The sequence below is a fragment of the Dasypus novemcinctus genome, chromosome 6 (assembly GCF_030445035.2).
Source record: "Dasypus novemcinctus isolate mDasNov1 chromosome 6, mDasNov1.1.hap2, whole genome shotgun sequence".
Lineage (NCBI taxonomy): Eukaryota > Metazoa > Chordata > Mammalia > Cingulata > Dasypodidae > Dasypus > Dasypus novemcinctus.
The window spans coordinates 82,332,138-82,355,335 of NC_080678.1; the positions used below are offsets into that span (position 1 = coordinate 82,332,138).

The 23,198-nt window shown below is 37.1% G+C and overlaps 1 protein-coding gene across 11 annotated transcripts in view; it reads left to right on the forward strand.

Moving 5' to 3' along the window:
- FAM149B1 (family with sequence similarity 149 member B1) overlaps positions 1-23,198 on the forward strand; it is an 81,856-nt gene that overhangs the window by 58,094 nt on the left and 564 nt on the right. For 7 of the 11 annotated variants that reach the window (XM_058299009.2, XM_004473815.4, XM_012531109.4 and 4 more), the window contains 7 exons: positions 1,732-1,919; positions 5,908-6,032; positions 15,151-15,257; positions 18,820-19,044; positions 20,285-20,408; positions 20,617-20,742; positions 22,658-22,736. In XM_058299009.2, the coding sequence (XP_058154992.1) occupies positions 1,732-1,919; positions 5,908-6,032; positions 15,151-15,257; positions 18,820-19,044; positions 20,285-20,408; positions 20,617-20,742; positions 22,658-22,736 (974 nt within the window). The remainder of the gene's footprint in view (positions 1-1,731; positions 1,920-5,907; positions 6,033-15,150; positions 15,258-18,819; positions 19,045-20,284; positions 20,409-20,616; positions 20,743-22,657; positions 22,737-23,198) is intronic. The other 4 variants (XM_004473819.4, XM_058299011.2, XM_071215850.1 and 1 more) reach the window with 2 other exon arrangements.

The following is a 23,198-nucleotide window of genomic DNA, read 5'->3' on the forward strand; positions in this document are numbered from 1 at the left end:
AAGAGGCAGATTTATATATGTTGGTAGGGATCGAGAGCTAAAATATATTGTTAAATAAAAAAGCAAGATATAGGGAAGCAGCTGTGGCTCAATCATCTGGGCTCCTGTCTACCATATGGGAGGGCCTAGGTTTGTGTCCCAGCGCCTCCTTGTGAAGGCAGGCTCGCCCACATGCTGCAGAGTGTCGCCTGGCCCACAAGCACTGCAGAGTGCTGCCCAGCCCGCAAGTGCCACGGAATGCCACCAGCCTGTAAGCGCCACAGAGAGCTAACTCAGCAAGGTAATTTTTTAAAAGGGAGACAAATAAAAACACAGAAGAGTGCGCAGTGAATGGACAGAGAGCAGACAACAACCAAGCCGCAAGAGAGGGGGGAATAAATAAAATAAATACAGACACACTGAAGAATGCACAGCAAATGGACACAGTGAGCAGACAGCAGTGAGCCGCAAAGGTGGGGAGGGGAGGGGATGAAATTTAAAAAAAGCAAGATGTAGTACAGTGTAGTATGCAACTTTTTCTCTAACACAAGGCATATAATGTTTTCTTCTGTGGATGGGAGCTGAAGGGCAGAGATGTAGACTTATTTTTTACTACATATCTTTCTGTATAATTTGAATTCTTTAATCTTATGTATGTGTTATCTATACTGAAAAGAAACAAATTTAAATATAGTTAATAACATTCAGCCTATTTCCTTACTTAATGTTAGGCCAGCTCTTCCTTGGGAAGGGAGTGGAGAAAAGAATTTGTATTAATAGCTCTTTGCGGTCTTGCATAATCCTCTTAGCACCCTTCTTTCCTGCCTGTAGTTTCTGTTTTAATTTCCAAGTCTGTTCAAAACAAATACGATGAAATGGGTCAGGTTAAACAATAGGAATTTATTTGCTCATAGTTTTGAGTCCAGGAAAATTGTCCAAATCAAGGCATCATCAAGGCGATGCTTTCTTTCTGAAGACCTGCTGCCGGCACTCCTTGGCACCTCTGTTACTTGGCAAGGCATACGGTGCCTCTGCTGGAGTCTCCCTTCTCTTCCTTGTTTCATTGATTTCACCTTCTTGCTTCCCTTGCTTTCTTTCTTTCTGTTTGAATTTCATTCTCTTAAAAAAGACTCCAGTAAAGGATTAAGACCCATCCTGATTGAGGTGAGACACACCTTAACTGAAGTAACCTCATCGAAAGGTCCTATTTAAAATGGGTTTACACCCTACAAGAATGGATTGGATTTAAGAACATGTTTTTCTAAGGTAAATACAGCTTCAAACCCTTATTGTTTCCTATTTAATTTTTGGGATCTCTAAAGGGACAACTCTGACTGTAGAGACCTAGAGGAAACCTTACCCCAAGCCAATTCCAGAAATTACTTTGTCCTAATTTAATATCCGGAGTTGAGTGCTCTCAGCTAGATTTTTTCCCCCAGAATCCTGGGGGACACTGCATTCCATACCAAAGCCGAAGAGACTGGCTTGGCTAAACTGAGAGCTTCTGGGTTACAGATACAACAGTCTAGGGAAGGAGAGGAATAAAGAGGAAAATGTAGTGTCTCTCCTCTGTTGAGAACTCCCTAGTTCACAAGGCAGCTTCACACATCACAAGGCAGCTTCACACATGTGGTACAAATGCTGGGCAAGGGAGAGGAGAGGGACACAAATCACATGCCTGAGAAGCACAAAGGAAAAGTCATGGATGCTCAGTGAAGAATAATAAGTCTTTCCCTCTTGGTTCTGTTATAGGGAAGACGAATTTCATGGAAAGAAATCTGAAGTGGCTACAGAGAAACAGAAATTAGGGTACCCTCCTATTGCTCCATTTTCCTGCATGAAAGAGGATGTGCTTGCTTTTGTGTTTGACAACGTGTGGAGCAAGGTCCTGAGCTGTATGGAGGAGTTGATACGTAGTCACTGGGAGGGATTTGCTTCTGGTAAGGATCTTTGTGAAGTCAATGCAAAAAATTATTGTCCATGCTTTTCAAACTCTAACCATTCTATCAGATTATAAATTTCATTAATGCAAAAGGTAGATCTGATTCATCTTTTTTTCTTCTCATTTTTAATTTTTCAATTAAAAAAAAGATACATAGATCACATAAAATGCTACATTAAAATGTTTTTATTATATAATATATAATATTATATTATTTATAATGCTACAAAAAAATATATACCCTATTCCCTATTCCCCCACTCCTACCACATCGACAACTTTTTTCATTAGTATGGTACATTCATTTCGTTTGATGAGTACATTTTGGAGCATTGCTACACAGCATAGATTATAGTTTATGTTGTAGTTACTCTCTCCCAGTCCATTCAGTGGGGTATGGCAGGATATATAATGTCCTGCATCTGTCCCTGCAGTATCATTGAGGACAACTCCAAGTCTTAAAAATGCCCCAATATTAATTCATCTTTGTTTTTCCGAAAGAAATGAGCAGATATTTAGTAAATATTTGAGAATGAAAGGATGAATGAAAAATCCTAGTCTATGATGTTGAGGTAGAACTTGTCCTTTCTCTTTAAGTATGATTTGTGAGGAAAAACCATGTGCAAGTATCAAATACATTTTTTCAACTGCTTTGTTGAGTTATAACTGACAATATAAACTACACATATTTAAATTGTACAATTGATATAAGTTTTGACATATGTATACATCTGTGAAACCATTATCATAGTCAAAATAGTGATTATATCCATCACCCTCAAAGGTTTCCTTGTGCTCCTTCCTAATCCCTCCCTTCTTCCCCAATATCTGTATTCCCAAATGACCAATGATCTGCTTTCTGTCACTGTAGATTAGCTTGTATCTTATAGTTTTTATATAAATAGAATTATACAATATGTACTAATTTTTATCTTCTTTGCTCTCAGCATAATGATTTTGAGATTCATCCATGTTGTTGTATCAATAACTCATTCCTTTTTATTGCTGAGTTGTACTGTATTGTATGATGTACCATGAGGTGTCTGTCCATTCATCTTTTGATGGACGTTTGCATTGTTTCCAGTTTGGGACTATTTCATATAAAGTTATTATGGATACTAGTGTAGAGAGAAGAATTTTTGGACATATATTTCTTTTCCTCTTAGGTAAATATCTAGTAATAGAATGGCTGGATCATGTGGTTAGGTGTACATTGAACTTTTTAAGAATTGCCTTTTTAAAGAATTGTATTTGTTTTCTTTGCTACATAGCAAATCAGGCCTTCCAAGATTATGTTAGTTTTCTATTTAGCAAATTATCACAAATTTAATGGCTTAAAACAACACAAATTTATTATCTCATAGGCACAACGTAGCTGATTCTTTGCATAAGGTCTCACAAAACTGTGATGAAAATGTTGGCCATGACTGAGTTGTCATGTGGAGGCTTGACTAGGAAAAAAAAAAATCTATTAGCATTCACTCCTCATTCCCTCCTCCCTGCCTCCACCCCACTGCAGCCCTAAGCAACCACTAATCAACTTTCTGTCTATAAATTTGCCAAATTGGACATTTCATATAAATGAAGTTGCACAATATGTGGTCTTTTTGTGTCTGGCATCTTTCACTTAGCATAATGTTTTCATGGTTCATCCATGTTGTAGCATGTATCAGAACTTCATTCTTTCCTATGATGAATAATATTCCTTTATATGGATTTACCATATTTTATTTATACATTCAACCACTGATGGACATTTGAGTTGTTTCTAACTTGGGCTATTATTAATAATTCTGCTATAAACACTCATGTACAAGTTTTTGTGTAGATATATGTTTTCATTTCTCTTGGGTATACACCTAGGAGTGAAACTGGTGGGTCATGTGAAAATTCTATACTTAACTTTTTTTTTTTTTTTTTTTTGAGGTATCAGGGCTGGGACTTGAACCCCGGACCTCATATGTAGGAAGCTGGCCCTAAACCACTGAGTCCCATCAGCAGCCCTGAGTTGGTTTTTCCGTTTGTTTGCTTGTTTTTTCCTTTAGTTTTTTTTTTTTTTTATGAGGCACTGGGAACCAAACCCAGGATCTCCCATGTGGGAAACAGGTGTTCAACTGCTTAAGCCACATCTCTTCCCTATGATTAACTTTTTGAGGAATCACCAAGTGTTTGTCACAGCAGCTGCACCATTTTACATTCCCACCGACAATGTTCAAGTGTTCCTATATCTCTCTATCCTCACCAATACTTGCTATTTTCCATTTTTAAAATGACACCTGTTCTAGTGGGTGTGCAGTCATATCTCATTATTGTGATTTGCATTTTCCCTAATAGCTAATGATACTGAACATCTTTTCATGTGCTGATTGGCCATTTATATATCTTCTTTGGAGAAATGCCCTCTCCAGTCCTTGTCCATTTTTAAATTAGGTTGTTTGACTTCTGTTGTTGAATTGTAGTTCTTTATGTATTCTAGATATTAAATCCTTATCAGATACATAGTTTCCAAATATTTTCTCCCATTCTTTAGGTTGTTTTTTTACTGTCTTGATAATTTCCTTTGATACACAAAAGTTCTTAATTATAATGAAGATCAATTTATCAATTTTCTTTTCTTTTCTTAATGTTTTTAAGTTGTGTTTTTCTTAATTCAGCATTTGATTAGCTATTGTAACCTTTGGCTGTTTTCCAGCAGGTTGGTTTTGCCAGTTTCTTCTTGTTTTTTCAGTATCTATCTAAGGGGACAGGAATTTGAGGCCTCTTACTCTACCATCTTGCTAACGTCACTTATCATAATTTTTAACTCTAATGAGCTAATGGGAAAACAAGCTTCAATGGAGTCATAGGGAATATACATCTTCAACTTTATTAGATAACCCCAATTTGTCCAAAGTGATCGTACCAGTTTATATGCCCACTAAGCAGTACGTAAGTCCCTGCACTCTACAGTCTTGTCAGTACTTATTATTGGACAATTTCTAATGTGTCATTGGTGCATAAAAGGGTGTTTCGTTGTGGTTTTGCTCCTCCATTTTAATTAAGGTATAATTTACATACAGTAAACTTTACCCTTTCTACTATCAGTTCATGTTTTCTATTTCCTTGTTTCTCTGGACTGAATTCAGGATAATTCCTCCAGATTTTTTTCTTCTATTTCACTAATTCTGTTCAGCAGAATCTAATCTGGTGTTAAATCCTCTGCTAAGCTTTTATTTTAACTCTTTTAGGTTTTTTAAATTTTGTATTTTTTTAGCTCTTTTAGTTTTAATTTGTTCTTTTTCAAATCTGCTTGGGTTTTTGTGTGTGATATCTTGCTTTTTTACTCATATTTTCATTTGCTTCTTCTGTTTTACATCCTGGATCTGATAATTCCAATTTCTAAAGCCTTTATTGATCTGATTGTTGTGTCTGCTTGCTCTTTCTCAAGATGATTTGTCTCCTTGTGGATCTTGTGATTTTTAAGTTGTGGGTTCTAACCTTGAAACTTATCTGTGAAAATTATTTTATTCCTGGATTAAAGATCTGAAGGTTTCCCTAGAGTGGCACTATCCAATATAGTAGGCACTGGCCACATTATGGCTATTTAAACTAAAATTAATTAAAATTAAATACAAATTCAGTTCCTCAGTCATATTAGCCATATTATAAGCACTCAAGAACCACAGATGGCCAGAGGCTGCCATATTAAACAGCACAGATATAGCACATTTCCATGATCTCCAAACATTCTGCTAGATAGCACTGCTCTAGAGATCTTTGCCTTTACTTCTGCCAGGAACCAGTAGGCATCACCAGCTTGAGAGTGCTTTAAATGAAATTCTCAGCTTGAAGGATTTTTTGAACCATGCAGGTGGTATGAAATTGGGCTGCAAAGATGAGTGAAGTCTAATTTGAGATTATGAATTCTCAGGAGAGGTTTTTTTCATGGTACTGTTACTCTGAGTCTGAAGACTTCCATAGATAACAGAATCTATTCCTTTGTTCAGATGATGAGAGTAATGTGGCAACCACCAGACCAGATTCAGGAAGCCCCTGTATGCTGAGTGAACCACAGCCTTTGGTGTTACCCCGAGTGCCACAGTCCAAGGTGCTGTCCGTCACCTCCAATCTGGTAAGCCACACAGGGAAGTGTATTGGAGACCTAGAACTGTCCTTGCAAGAAGAAATTTGCTCAGTTTTAGGTTCAATTTAGGGATCTGCATTATTTTTGACTCGATCGTTTTAGTAAAAATATGTGTTAAATTTTTAAATTTTACTTAATTTCTGAACCATGTGTTTATCATGATTATTCAGTGACTCTTTGCATTGATCAGTTTAATTTGAATTCTAAAAATTAATGGCAAATTAAGGTTGCTAAGTAATTCTCAGTCAGCTCTTTTAAGAGACATCTTTAAACTGTGTAATATGTAGTCAACTATTTGGTCAGCATATGTCTGTTTTGGGAAGAATGGAGGATATTTTATGAAAAGAGGGGCTGATCTCAGATTTTCTATGGCCTCAACATTCTGTCCTTTGAATTTCTCCTTCTTTTTGGCTCCTTTCTTCTTTTATTTCAGCATACTCTGTTTTTTGTTTTGCTTTGATTTTTCTGCCTTTTGGATGCTTATAACCCAGTTGTAATGGGCAAACCAGGATGAGGAGAAAACAAATTCAAGGAAGTCAGGCATAAGAATGTCTTCTTCTTACAGGAGGCTGATGAACCTGGTCTCATCCCTATGTAATGATTTATGTAGTCTTCCTACATGATTGTTTCCCAGTCTTACTTGTGGCAAGAGGAAGAAGTGAATGGTGCCAGATATAGTACAGCTGGATTCACAAAAGGGTTAGTTGTTACTTAAAAATAAAATTGGCAAGGCCCAAAACTCATCACATTGGGATAAACCAGGTGAATGAACCAGTTGGTAGTGATAAATCACTTTTTTCCCCTTTATTCCTAAAGAACTTTTAGATTACATAAAAGTTATATCAAAAATATAGAGGAGGGGAAGATGGTTTTAGAGTAGGCACACAGGGCTCAGCACTCTCACAAAAACAACAGAGAAAGAGGCAAAAGCCATCCAAGGGACCTGCTTTGGGTATCAGCAGACCAGGATAGTGCTACACAACTCCCAGAAGGTTGAGGGACACAGAGATGAAGAACCCAAAACAATAAATGTGAGCTGCCAAACCCCCAGAGTGACCAGGAAGGACTCCGCTCCCCCACCACCAAGAGATTAAGCCAGGGTAAAACCCTTAGCTCACTGCAGCCAACTGAGAGGGGAACAGTTGTTTTCCTTCCTGTCAGTTGTTACAAGGGAAAAGGGAGGGGAAGTCAGGGGACTTCTCTTCAGTGAATTTGGCCAGGAGAGCCTGCTTTGAATCTCTGCTCTGGCAGACCAAAACACAGGAAAGCAGAGATTGAAACACCTCTGTGAAAAGGTGTGTTGATGAGTGCCATCTGCTGGCCAGGACAATAACAGCTTTTGGGTCTTTCTGTACCCTCCTGGGAGAAATTCATGCCCTATTAGTGAGTCCCTGGCCCAATTGTGATAGCTTAAGCAGGGCAATTTTGAAGACTTAGAATAAGTTGAAACAAATATCAAAGAAGAGCTGTGGGGGAAAAAATAGGCAAGAGAGCGAAACTGGCCATCAGAATAAATTCACCAACATATTCAGTTGCCTAGACAGCAGCAAAAAAATTACAAGCCATTAGGAAACAGAGATGGCCCAACCAAAGGAACAAACCAAATATCTTGAAGAGATACAGGATTTACGACAATTAATCAATGATAATCACATAATTCTCCTAAATCAATTCAAAAAATTGAAAGAAAATATGTCTAAAGAGATAAGAGGATATTAAGAAGATACTGGGTGAACATAAAGAACAATTTGAAAGCCTGCAAAAAAAAAGCAAACTTTATGGGAATTAAAGACAAAACGGATGAGTTTAAAAATACATTAGAGAGAGTGGATGTGGCTTAAGCAGTTGAGCACCCAACTCCCACATGGGAGGTCTCAGGGTCAGTTCTCAGTGCCTCCTGAAAAAAACATACAAGCAAAACAAATGAAAAAACCAACTCAGAGAAGCCAATGTGGCTCAGTGGTTGAGCACCAGCTTCCCACGTATGATGTCTGGGTTCAATCCCTGGCCCCTGGTACCTCAAAAAAAATTATATATATATGGAGCACATAAGAGCAGATATAAGTTGCTTGAAGACAGAATTAGTTACTTCAAAGACAAAATATTTGAACTGGAAAAGACAGGAGAACAGAAAGAGAAGAGAATGGAAAAATGGAACAGGGTCTCAGGGACTTGAATGACAACATGAAACACACAAACATACGCATTATCAGTGTCCCAAAAGGAGAAGAGAATGGAAAAGGGGCCAAAAGAATATTTGTGGAAATAATGACTGGAAATTTTCCAACCCTTATTAAGGACATAAATATCAATATCTAAGAAGGAATGCCAAACAGAATAAATATGAATAGACCTACCCTGAGACACCCACAATTCAGAATGACAAATGTCAGAGATAAAGAGAGGATTCTGAAAGCAGCAAGAGAAAAGCAAAGCATCACATACAAGGGAACCTCAATAAGATTAAGTGCCAACCTCTCATCAGAAACCATAGAGGCAAGAAGAAAGTGGTATGATGTATTTAATGTACTGAAAGAAAAACTGCCAGTCATGAATTCTGTATCTGGTAAAACTGTCCTTCAAAAATGAGGGTGAGTTCACTGTCTTCACAGACAAACAAAAACTGATAGAATATGTTACCAAAAGACCAGAATGACAAGAGATTCTAAAGGGAGTGCTGCAGCCTGAAAGGAAAAAACAAGGGTGAGAGGCTTGGAGAAGAGTGTAGAAATGAAGATTAGTAGGAGGGGTAAATTAAAGAGTAAAAAGAGTAATAACATGGAATGTTAATGGCTTGGACTCCCCAATCAAAAGACATAGACTGAGAGAATGGATAAAAAAATATGAGATGTCTATATGGTATCTACAAGAGACTCACCTCAGATGTAAAGACACAACCCAGTTAAAAGTGAAAGGTTGGAAAAAGATATTCCATGAAAATAGTTACCACAAAAAAAGCTGAGGTAACAATTCTATCAGAAAAAATAGATTTTAAATGCAAAATAAAGGATGAAGAAGGTTATATGTTAATAAAAGGGGCAATTCACAAAGAAGAAATAACTATACTAAATATTTATGCACCTAACCCAAGTGCCCCAAGATACTGGAGACACACATTGGCAAAACTGAAGGGAGAAATAGACGTCTCTGTGGTGATAGTTGGAGATTTCAATATACCACTCTCAGTATTGGATAGAACATCTGGAAAGAGGATAAATAAATAAACTGAGAGTCTGAAAATTATGACACATGAACTAGACTTAACAGACGTCTATAGAGCATCGTACTCCAATACAGCAGGATATACATTCTTTTCAAGTGCTCATGGATCCTTCTCCAAGATAGACTATGTTGGGTCACAAGACAAGTCTCAATTTTAAAAGATTGAAATTATACAAAACACTTTTTCTGATCATAATGGAATGAAGCTGGAAATCAATAACAAACAGAAAAAGGGAAAATTCATAAATATATTGAGATTAAACAACACACTCTTAAACAATAAGTGGGTCAAAGAAGAAATTGTAAATGAATTCAGCAAATATCTTGAGACAAATGAAAATGAGAACACAACATATCAAAACCTGTGGGATACCTCAAGGCAGTGCTTAGAGGGAAATTTATAGCCCTCAATGCTTACATTAAAAAAGAAGAAAAGCTAAAACCAAAGACCTTACTGCACACCTGAGAAAGAACAGCAAACTAATCCCAAACCAAGGCAAAGGAAAGAAATAGTAAAGATCAGAGAGCAAATACATGAAATGGAGAAAAAAAAGAATAAAAAAAAAGTTGGTTCTTTGAGAAGATCAACAAAATCGACAAACCCTTAGCTAACTGACAAAGAAAAAAGAGAGATGCAAATAAATAAAATCAGAAATGAGAGGGAGGACATTGCCACTGAACCTGCAGAAATAACAGAGATCATAAGAGGATATTATGGACAGCTGTATGCCAAAAAACTAGACAATGTAAATGAGATGGAAAAATTCCTAGAAACACATGAACCGCCTACACCAACCCTAGAAGAAACAGAAGACATCAACAAAATTACAAGTGAAGAGATTGAAACAATAATCAAAAACCTCACAAAGATAAAAAGCCCAGGACCAGAGGTTTCACAGGTGAGTTCTACTAATCATTCAAAGACAATCTAGGGAAGCAGATTTGACTCAATGGAGAGAGCATCTGCCTACTACATGGGAGGTCCAGGGTTCAAACCCAGGGCCTCCTGACCATATGATGAGCTGACCCACGCGCAGTGCTGATCCATACAAGGAGTGCCGTGCCACACAGGGGTTTCCCCTGCATAGGGGAGCCCCACGCACAAGGAGTGTGCCCTGTAAGGAGAGCCAGAGAGCCGCCCAGTGTGAAAAAAGTGCAGCCTGCCCAGGAGTGGCGCCACACACACGGAGAGCTGATGCAGCAAGATGATGCAACAAAAAGAGACACAGATTCCTGGTGCTGCTGACAAGAATATAAGTGGACACAGAAGAACATACAGCAAATGGACACAGAGAGCAGATAACTGGGGGGGGAGGGGAGCGGGGAGGGGGAGAGAAATAAATAAAAAATAAATCTTTAAAAAAAAACAAAAACAATCTAATACTAATCTTGCTCAAGCTCCAAAATATTAAACAGAATAGAATGCTACCAAACTCATTCTATTAAGCTAACATCACCTTAATACCAAAACCAGATAAAGAAACTACAAAAAAGATAATTTCAGACCAATATCTCTAATGAATACAGATGCAAAAATCCCCAACAAAATATTAATACTTGCAAACTGAATCCAAAAGCACATTAAAAGAATTACATAAACTACAACCAAGTGGCTTTTATCCCAGATATGCAAGCACACACAGAGAGAAGCAGATAGGTGTGAGGAAGTGAGGAAGGAGAGAAGGCTCCATTAGACATGGCAGAGGCCCAGGGAAGAGATATGAGCTGTTTGCCTGATAGTCTACAGCTGTCCTGTGGAGAGAGCAGAGCAGCTGAGCCTGGAGAGGATCAATCCCTGGGAGAGAGACAAAACATATCCTAGCTTACAGCTGATGTTGGAAGAAGCTGGAACCATGGAGCCTTAGGAGGAAGAGGAAGCCTGAATCCTTGAAGATATCTGCAGCCATCTTGCTCCAACACTTGAGAACAGACTTTGATGAGGGAAGTAACTTATGCTTTATGGACTGGTAACTGTACTCTTCTACCCCAAACAAATACCTTTTATAAAAGCCAACAGATTCCTGGTATTTTGCATCAGCACCCCTTTGGCTGACTAATACAAATCTCAAGAGCCTTTTTTGCAGAAATGGAAAAGCCAATTATCAAATTTATTTGGAAGGGTAAAGGGCTCCAGAGAGCCAAAAATGTCTTAAAAAAGAACAAAGTTGGAGGACGCTCACTTCCTGACTTCAAAGCATATTACTTAGCTACAGGGCTAGTCACAGCATGGTACTGGCATAAAGACAGATTGACCAATGGAACCAAATTGAGAACTCAATAGAAATAGACCCTCAAATCTACAGTCAAGTGATTTTTGACTGGGGCAGAACAGTCTATTCAATAAATGGTGCTGGGAGAACTGGATAGCCATATCCAAAAAAAAGAAAGAGGATCCCTGTCTCACACCTTATACAACAATTAACTCAAAATGGATCAAGGACCTAAATATAAAAGTGACAACCATAAAAGTCTTATAAGAAAATGTAGGAAAACATCTTCAAGGTCTTTTGGTAGGTAGTAGTTTCTTAAACCTTACACCCAAAGCACGAGTAACAAAAGGAAAAATAAATAAATGGGACTGTCTCAATATTATACTTTTGTACCTCAAAGGACTTTATCAAAAGGGTGAAAAGGCAGCCAACTCAATAGGAGAAAATACTTGGCAATCACATATCTGATAAAGGTTTAATATCTATAATATATAAAGAGATCATACAATTCAACAATAAAAAGACAAACTACCTGATTCAAAAAATGGGCAATAAAAGAAAAAACAAAAGTAAAAAAAAAATGGGCAAAAGATTTGAAAAGACAGTTGTCCAAGGAGAAATACAAATGGTGAAGAAACAAATGAAAAAATGTTCAGCATCAGTAGCAATTAGGGAAATGCAAATCAAAACTACAATGAGATATCATTTCACATCTATTAGACTGACCACTATTAAAAAGTCAAAACTGTAAATGTTGGAGAGGATGTGAAGAGATAGGAACGCTTATTCACTGCTGGTGGGAATGTAGAATGGTATAGCCACTGCAGAGGACTGTTTGGCATTTCCTAAGGAAGCTGAATATAGACTTTCCATGTGACCCAGCAATACCATTACTAGGTATATATCCAGAAGAACTGAGAGAAGTGATATGAACAGACATCTGCACACCAGTGTTCATAGCAGCATTATTAATGACTGCCAAAAGTTAGAAACCCAGGTGTCCATCAACTGATGGACAGATAAACAAATCGTGGTATATACATACAATGGAATATTATTCAGCTATAAGAAGAAATGAAGTTGTAAAGCCTATGACAACATGGATGAATCTGGAGGACATTATGTTGAGTGAGGCAAGTCAGACACAAAAGGACAAATATTATATGATTGCACTATTTATGAACTAAATATATTGTGTAAACTCATGGAGTTAATAATTAGAATACAGGTCACCAGAAAGTAGAATGAGGGTAGAGAATGGAAAGCTGAGGGTTAAAGAATTGGTTTAAAGTTTGTTTGTAAATCTTTGGAAATGAATGGAAATGGTGAGAGTATACCATGCTGTTTGTGATTAACAGAGCTATTATATGGGTATGAAAGTGGTCAAAATGGAAAGTCTAAGGACATATATATTACTAGAAGGAAAGCTAAAAAATATAACATGGGACTGTATAACATAATCAAACCACATATAAAATACAAATATGGGTGATATTGCATATATAAGACTGCTTTACAAAATATAAATACAAATAGTAGAGAGAAGGGAATAGAATAGCAGCTCAGTACAGAAGGGGAAGTGTAGCGAGATTGAGAGGAGGTAAATTTTGTTTTGTTATTATTATTACTGGAAAAATTAAATTCTCTAAAAATTACTGAAGTGATAAATGCACAGCTATGTGATTATATCAAATACCACTGATTATACACTTTGGATGGATTTATGCTTTGTTAATATGTATCAATAAAATTTATTTGTTAAAAAAAAAATACTCCAATGGCTCACTCAAAATAAAAGCTAAATTCCTGAAAAAGCCCTGCACAGTGTACCACCCTTTAACCTCAAGTCTTATCTACTTTCCCTCTTCCTTGCTCTTCTTACGTTCCCTGACCTCCAAACAAACATACCGGACACAATCCTGCTTTAGGGATTTTGCATTTTTGGTTCTCTATGTCAAAAGTGATCTTCCCCCAGATATTCTTATGGCTTGCTATTTCACTCTTTCGAGTCTTTGTGCAAATGTCACCACCTCAGTGAGATCTTCCCAAACTACCTTAAAAAATATATACACACACACACAAATATATATAGAGAGAGAGAGAGAAAGAGAAAGAGAGGATTCACATTTACTCCACCCCTTCCCTCTCCCACACTTTCCCCCCATTAACATCTTTCATTAGCCTGGTACAGTTTTTACAATTGATGAACACATATTGAAGCATTGCTACTAACCATGGTCTATAGTTTACATTATGGTTTACATTTTGCACCACACAATTTTATAGGTTTTGACAAAATGTATAATGGCCTGTATCCATCATTGCAATATCATGCAGAACAATTCTAATGTCCAAAAAATGCCCCACTCCTATTCTTTCCTCTCCCTCCCCTCAGAACCTCTGGTGACCACTGTCTTTATATCAATGTTACAGGTTCTTTATTACTAGAATAATAATGTCTACTTTGATCTATAGTTTCATTTTCCCCTTACGTGTATTCATTCCTCAATCTTGAGGATTTGGGGCTGGTGCTGCCCACTCTGCTTCTGATTGAGAGGGGGCTTAGATCCCATGAGGCAGATGGATGGAACTGTCTTGCTTGCAGTTGTAGATATTCTGTTTTTTGGAATAAGCATTATTCATCATCATCCTTTTGTTAGTTGTCCTGGGTGCGTCCAATGAACTGAAAATTTTATAGGTGTTGGCTACAACTCTGCTGAGATTCTGACATATGAACAACTTTAAGATTTAAATCTGTGGGCCATATATCTAATGAGTATAATGCTAATTATAGCTTCAAATAAAAGGGGCAGTAGAACCATGTTTAGGAAAATTATAAACGAGTCTAACTCTGATGCACTGGGGTATGTGATATCATAAAACACTTTTGCAAGTTGGACTGATGTGGCTGCAGTTTGGATGACCTACGCCCCAAGTAGTTAAGTTAGATGGTTCTGGTTGTTAATGACCAAAATAAGGAGAAAGGTTAATACAAACATTCTAGAAAGTGGGAGGAAAATACATTCTGAAAGGGTTCTGCCTCTGATGACATGAAAAGGAAGTAGGGCTGTGGAGTGGCAATGTCAGACCAAATAAGAGTAAATTCTTCTAACACTAAAACAGATAAAAGTAAACCTTATAATAAACAGTCGTCAAGATATACATTATCTTTGAGAACTGACAGTTCTTGGGGAAGTGAAGGAGGAGTAGTTTGTGTAGATGTCAGGATTATTATGTGATGGTGGTAAAATAAGATTAAATCAGAGTTTGCCCTTAACTTTTTTTTCATATTTTAACATTTATTTTTAGGTTTTTTCCCCTAATGTAGTAGTAGTAGTAGTAGTAGTAGTAATACTAGTAATAAAAGTTCTTGCTTTCTTGCTTCCCTTGGGAGTGGCTATTAATTGCTTTAATCAGGTGTCTCCACAGGGAAAAAAAAAAAAAAAATCAGGTGTCTCCCATCTGCTGTCATTTAGAACTGGAGAGGAAAGAAAGGACTCCCACCCTGACTCAGGGCCCCAGATATGGCTATGGTCAAGACGTTACCAAAGTTAAGGCATAGGAGAAAAAATGTATAAGTGACCTAATTGGAAATATTAACTTTGGCAAAGTTGGGAAAACAAACAGTTATTGTCACCAGCCTAAAATGAGTAACATCTTCTTTTGATATGTAGATGAGTCTCTGTCAAGGAGCAAGTGGTCATCAGCCAAATGTGAATGGTCTCTTGGTTCATGGAATGCCTCTACAGCCAAGAAATCTCTCCCTAATGGACAAGCTCCTGTAAGAAAATTAAAATTTTAACATACTATAGAATTTAAGTTGGTTATTGAGAAATAAAGAGAAAGTGAATTCAGTCAGTCAATGTGCATGTACTAAGTACCTACCAAGGAACCATAGAGAAATTTGGGGAGGAAAACATATAAGATGCGGTCTTCACTCTCAGGAATTGATCATATAACTGGAAAGAGAAGATACACACAGGTAAAAAGATCTAACCATTTTTGTGAGTAAATGCCACCTGGTACCCAGGCAGAATGCTATAGCAGTCCCAAAGAAGGGAAGGCATTTTGGTGGGTAAGTGTAGGTTTTGGACTTGTCCTTGAAAAATGGGGGTTTTGGTAAGCAGAGATGAACAATGAGGCCACTCTAGGTAATAGCAGTGGTGTAGGAAAAGTTTTGGAGATGGGGAAATGCAAAATATTTGGGAGAGAGCAGACCATTTTTGCTATAGTGGGATAGAGGGAGATGGTCAGAACTTTAATGCTTCTGATCAAAGACCATTTGACCATCTTCTAGAATTAAAATAGTCCATGGTGTGATTAATGGGAAAGAAGAGGCTATGAGACTAAAGAAGGTTGGGACCAGACTACGGAGTGTCTTTAATGCCAGATTAAGAATTTCTGGAGATTTAAGGAATTGGAGGTTTTTAAAAAGGAAGGAAGATTGTGTTTCAGATTTCTCATTTTTTAAATTACAGTAAAATTTATATCCAATGAATACATAGATTTTAAGTGTATAATTCAAAGAGTTTGATAAATATATAAACCCCATGTAATCATCAGATGTAAAATATTTTCATAACTCCAAAAAATTCTCTCATGCCCATCCAGTTGATCTCTACCTCCCATCAGCAACCACTCTTCTGATTTATATCACCATGGAGTAGGTGGACTCTTATGCTTGGCTCCTTTTGCTTAATATGATGTTTTAGGGATCCATCAATGTTGTTGCATGTGTAACAGAGGTCCACAATTTGTTTACCCATTCTTCTGATAATGGACATTTAGGTTGTTTCCAGGTGGGGGCTTTTATGAATAAAGGCACTATAAATTGTTTGCACAAGTCTTTTTTGTGGCTTTATTGTCTCATTTCTTTGGGTCAAGACCTAGAAGTGGAACTGCAAGATCATAGGATAAATGTATATTTAATTTTATAAGAAATTGCCAAATTTTCTAAGTAGTCGTACCATCTTACACTCCCACCAGCACTGTATGAGTTTCAGTTAGGGAGCACATATATTTTAATCAGGAACTTGATCGATTTCATAGCAGTAGAACATAGATTGGATTGAGCAGGAGAAACTTAAGGTATGGAGTCTAATGCAGGGGTTCAAGTGAGAGCTGCTAAGGGTCTGCACTCAAGTTGTGGCAAAGAACTATGAAATGAACTATTTTAGGAGAGATTGTCAAAGAAAAATAAAATTCTATGGAAATAGAGGAATCAAAGTCAGCACTGAGAGTCCAAGTTTGAGGGAGGTTTGTTTTGGGGGGAAAGATAAATTTGATTTGGGGAGATGTGTTGAATTTATAATGATGGGCCATATCATTGGAAATATGGAAAAGGTCAGATTTGGAGGTTGATCTATGTGTCTGTGGCTGGAGACAATTGAATCCAGAGTTTTGAATGAGATGCCCACAAAATGAAGATGATCATAGGACACCTAAGGCCTAAGCATTTTGTAGTTAGAAAGCACTGTTAGGACACATCAAGAAAAGACATTGGTGAATGACATACCTAAAAGATGACATACCTAAAAGGAGGGAGGAAAACCTCTTGTAAGCTCACATTTTAGCCCTATTCCTTGGTGGGCATTTCCCCTCAAAACTTTGCAGTGAGGTATGTTTTGTAATCGGAACACCAAAGTGACTTGAAAGATTGAAGAACTAGCTGAAAGCCACAGGAACAAATGGCAGAACTTAATTGCTATATTCTTTCACTTTCCCTCCCATTTCATTGTGCAAATATTGTCTATTGGATGAGAACCAAACTTCCTTTCATCCGCCTTAAAAAACAAAACAAAAAACCTGAATCTCAACAAAAGGAAACAAACTTAAGAAATGGACAAAGGATTTGAATGGACATTTCTCCAAAGAAGATATACAGATGGCCAAAAAGCACATGAAAAGACACTCAACAGCACTAATAATCATTAGGGAAATGCAAGTCAAAACCACAATAAGATACCATTTCACACCCACTAGGATGGCTGTTATTAAAAAAATGGAAAATAAGGTTGGTGAGTATGAGGAGAAACTGTAGCCCTTGTGCCCTGCTGGTGAGGATGAAAAATGGTGCAATCACAGTGGAAAAGTTTGGTAGTTGCTCAAAAAGGTAAACAGAATTACCATGTAAACCACTCCTAGGTATATACCCAGAAGAAGTGAAAACAGGGACTTGGATACTTTAACACGAATTATTCACAATGACCAAATGGTGCAAACAGTCCAAGTGTCCATCAACAGATGAATGGATATACAAAATGTGGTATATACATACAATGGAATGTTATTCAGCCATCAAAGGAAATGCAGTTATGATACATGTTACAACATTGAATGACCTGTGAAAACATAATGCTATGTGAAATAAGCCAAAGAAAAAGGACAAATAATGTATGATTTCACTTATATAAAATTTCCCAAACAGGCAAACTCAAACAAAAAGTAGATTAGAAGTTACTAGGAGCTGAGGGGAGGAGGGAAATGGGAGATTCTGTTTGGGGTGATTGAAAAGTTTTGGTAATGGAAGGTAGTGATGGTTGCACAACATTTTGAATGTAACTAATGCCACTGAATTGTACACCTAAAAATAGTAAATTTTCTTATAGTTTACCACAATAAAATTTAAAATAAAAACCTAAATCTGTAGTGCAGTATTTAAACTACTTAACTGTACAGGCCTGGTCTTTTATTTATCAAATTATTTCCAGAAAAGGGTAACCCCTGTACTTCATAGCTATTCATGTAAATGAGGATGTATTTTAGTGCCCCTGCCCTGAGCAGCACCAGGGTCTGGATCCTTTGCCTGCTTCCAGATTCTCAAGGAACTCAGACTGGAACCTCTCCCTGCAGGCTCCAATTAGTTCAGCACTTTAATATCCGCAGTGGGAGCCACACTAGCACAACTGCTCCCAGCAGCAATATTTGCCTTTCAACGAAATCTTGTTAATGATTGTCCTTCAGTACAAAAGAATGCTTCAAATATGGTAAACCTCAGTTCCTGTGGTAAGTTTTTGGGAGACATTTTAGAGAAGATATCCTTCAGATTAGATTACCCTGGTGTTTGAAGAATTGGCTGTGATGGCAGGTGAATAATTGGCTTCTTTTCCCAAATTTCCATTGAGTAAATAATGTTTATAATCGAAAAAATGGCCTACTTTTAAGATTCTTGTGCCTTTATGTTAAATTTCCTTCTGGAGAATAGGTTACATAGTGAAAGGTTGTCCTTTTTCTTTTTTTCTCCCTTGAATATATTTTATAGTCCAAAGTTTTTACCCTGTGAAACATGTCTCCCTGTATATAGTGATCTTTATTACATGGTGGGTTTCTGATTTGGCCACTAGAGATCTTGATGACAAGCTACTTATGAGGCCTGGGTCCAGTACCATCCTTTCAACCCGAACATGGCCAAATCGAGCCCTGGAGCTTAGTACATCATCTCTGTCATATATAGTACAATCCGCCAGGAGACGAAACCCCCCACCGCGTACCCTTCATCCAATCAGCACAAGCCATTCACGCACAGGAACGCCAAGACCTGTGGAAGATGTCTTCAGAGGGACCCGAGTGTAGGTTTCAAAAGCAGAATTTCTGGAAACTATGGTAAAACTAATGAAGGGGAATTTTATGTGGAGAAAAATATTTAAAAGTCTATGCATGGACACTATTTAAATATTCTTATGATGGCCTGCACATTGGTTTGAATCCAATACAGAAAAAAATGGTGTTAAATTCTAATGAAATACACATTGGATCTTGCTATTGATTTAGCAAAAGATTTATATTTCTACAAATAAAATGTTGCCTAGAATACTACCAACTATTACCAAATACTTTGGATTTACCAAAGGAATAAAGAATATATGTATTTTTAAAAACATTTTGCTTAGTAAGAACATGTTGAATGAAATTCATCCCAAAATTATAGTAAATTCTTCTTTAATGTTTTTCTGTACCATTAGGATCTGCTTATTTCACTGATAATGAAAACCTTATAAACTTCAGATAAATTATTGCTTGTATATCAGGAAGAATATCTCTTAGCACTTCATAGTAAATAACACTAAAAAAAATGCTCATCCCTTTCCCCACCCCTCATTCATTTAACACTCCAATTGAGTTTCATTATAGAAAAAAATACCAAGAAGCCAACTTAATAAATAATATTTAGAAAATTTTTTTTGCATTTATACCCTCTTTTATTAGATAATTACATTTATAAGAGCCCTTTATTTTTATATATATTTTTTAATTGACTTTTTTTAAAAGATACATAGATCTCACAAAATGTTACATTAAAAAATGAGGTTCCCATATACTACACTCCCCACCTCCCCTTTCATTAGTTTTTGATTCACAAAACATATTAGACTGGTTGATTTCTAGGACTATGCTCAAGGCTATGAGATAGTAAAGCCAGAACTGGTTTTCAGTTTCTAAATTAAATATGTCGTTATACTTCTCTCCCAACATGTTATTTCTTGATTTTCCAGTTTCTTGATGTAATTTATCCCAATAGACTCACCAAAAGGGAAGTTCAAAGCCACCAGAAATGTTTTTCAGGCCAGCAGTGTTCTCATCTGTGCACTACTTTACATTGTTATAGTTACAGACCCATTATCCGTTCATTTGGGGATGAGTGGTCTTGATGTATAGTTAATCTCCCATTCTATCTGGCAGTGCCTTTTTCAAAGTTTAAAAATAAATTGTTTTTTTACTTCTGGGATATGAAGAGTTCTCATCAGTTTGCTTGTGTTTTTTTTAACTTTATGCTTTTGTGTCTTGGTGTGTCACTGTTGGGGTCTGCAGTCCAGTGGCAGCTGATTCACTCTCCTCTCCCTCACCAATGCCCCTGAGTCGAAATAATCTGCTGCCACCTATCGGCACCGCAGAGGTGGAACACCTGAGCTCTGTGGGGTCACAAAGGCAAACGGTATGCCTCTTTCCTATACCTCTCTGTTTGATACAAAACCCCACAAGCCAGTAATTCTATGGCTTTTGGGCTCCAGATTTCAAGCTGGGTTCTAGTTTATGACAGCTACTTGGTCACCTGTTACCTTACCTGCCAGGGTTGATGTAGGGAATGCAGTTCTCCCATTACAAATAGTTAACTGTTTTTGTAACTTTTGTTTCCTCTGAAGAAACCCCATGGCGATTCCAGTCGGGCTCGAAGCGCGGTGGTCGACGAACCTAAGCATCAGCAGCCCCAGGAGAGGCTCCTTTTACCAGATTTTTTCTCCAGGCCCAACACAACTCAGTCATTTTTGGTAGAGACATACTTCTATGGTCTTGATAGTTGTGGAAAGAAATGGGAAAAAGAAAATACTAGCTTGGCAGATTTAGTATGTTATAGAGAGCCTTAGTTTGCTCAAAGAATAAAAGTTGAGGTTCTAATGATTAAAAAGGTGTGTGTGTGGGGGGGCATGTAATTAATTTTGTCGAAATTATAACTGGTTCCTGCTGTTCACTGAACCACTGGGAATTCTTTTGCTGGTAAAGTGCCTTATACATGAAGCAAATTATAAATTCTAAGCAATTTAAATTTGGGTATCTATTTCTGAGCACAAGCGAAAGTTAAACTCCAGTGCCTATCAGATCAGTACTTCATTCGCCAACCCTGCTTGCACTTACACTAAAGTGGTATAGGATTATGATTTGGACTGGCGGATGGGTGAATTAGGACTTTCATTTTTTCCATTGGTGTTTGAAATGCTATTATCTTATCATTTACTAGTCCTTTAAGCAAGAAATAGAAGAAACCTGGTTGTAAAGACAGGAGCTCAGCCTACCTCATCTGCTTTGTGGCAACAGGGCTTGGAGAGCTGGGGAAAAGACTGATACCACACTTTGTGCCTGGGAATCAGGGCCCACACCCACACCAATCTATTGGCAGCCCGCTAACCCTAACTCATGACCCTTGCAAAATGCCAGCCTAAAATACTGTACAATCTTCCCTTCACTAGAAGAGTGAGGATAAGAAATGAATGGGACCATAAGAGGCTCGATCTAGCTCAATCTAGGGGGAGACACATCCAAAATAAGGGAAATAGGCAAATAGAGAACTTGAGTGTTTCTAATTATTCAGTGTGAACCTCAGAAAGTTTGAGAACCTCTATTGAATTTGTCTCCTCATAATTTGAATCAGGACATTTGTTAGGCAGTGTTTCCTGAGTATGTTCTATAGGCTAGGTTCTTTCATACGAATTTATACTTATCTTAGCCATTTCTCTTCCAACTTGCTGTCATAAAGAGATAAAGTAATTAATGAGTAATCAATATAATTAAGAGTGCTAGATCTGAGTCCTGGGCCTGTCATTGCCAGACTAGCACTGTGTTCCTTTGTATTCTCATCTATAATAGGGGTCAACAAACTATAGTTCATGGGCCGTTATGCCTACCACCTACTTCTGTAAATAATCTCTTATTGAAATGGAGCCACACTCATTTGTTCATATGTAGAGGCTGTTTTCATGCTATAACAGGAAAGTTGAGTAATGCAACTCTCCCAACACCTAAAATATTCACTATCTGGCCCTTTACAAAAACTAAGTATGCTAACCCCTAATCTAGAATATGTAGGTGGGGGTGGGAGGGTGAAGTGCTTCACCAGAAAATATTTTTAAAGTTCTTTCCAATTTCTGAAATGTCGATTCCAGTGCTCTAATGGGTTTTTTAATTCCAGAAGCCACTCAGTGTGACATTTAAAGCTCTTTTGGGGGTATTTGCATTTTAATATTTTGGTCATCTCTAAATTCCTTGAGGCAATTTTGATGTTTGAGTTTCATAAAGCTATAAACGTAAATGTAAAGTTGCATTTCAAGTATGGTGGTAAAATCACTGATGTTTCAATATTGCTGAAAGGGCTGGTTCTGTTTTAAACAGCAGGCAATAAAAAGAAATTAGCTAAAACTCCCTTTGAAGCTAACTGAAATGGCTATTATTAATAAGATTGTAGAATTTGAAGTTTTTACAAAATAACAAATGGGTTTGTGGGCTTCTAGCTTGGGATTTCCTATTCTGAATTCAACATAGCACACTCAAACAGATTTGCCTCTCAGGTTGGCAGATAAGGCTTTAACATTGTTCGATCTCAAGGTTAACCCTTGTAAACATAATTAAAGTATTGTAATCTGGTTGAAATCACATTGTAGGAAGTCTCTCATCATTTTTTTTTTCTTATAGCCAGATACACAGTGTCATCACTCTTGCAATATTGAGTATTCTCATCAGGCCCGACCTGGTAGGGGATGTGCAGGCACAGGTAGGGCCATGGCTTTGATTTTACTACTATAGGCATATGCTAAAACCCTGATTTTTATCTTACTTTTTTCTACTTATTTCCCCTTCCTCCTGATTTCATATTTTGTTTTATAACATCTTTGTAAATCATTTCAAATTCATTTTGGAAGATGGGGTATAACAAAAAGATAGGTCTATTGTACAGAGCCAGATTTCTGCTCTTTTTGCATATCACATAAATTAACTTCTTACTACTCTTGGCAGGGTAAGTACAGTACATTCTGATTTTTTTTTTAATATAAAAAGTTTAAATCAAATAATTCATTTTCTTAACATTCAAAATATTTTTCAAGAACATGCCATGATTATATTATGCAGGCAATATCCCCATTGCTATGAATTAAACTGCTTTTGTCAGTTAACCTATTAGGCAAAGGTTCTAAAGGTTCTAAAACATCAAGATATGCTTAGATTCTGATTCTAT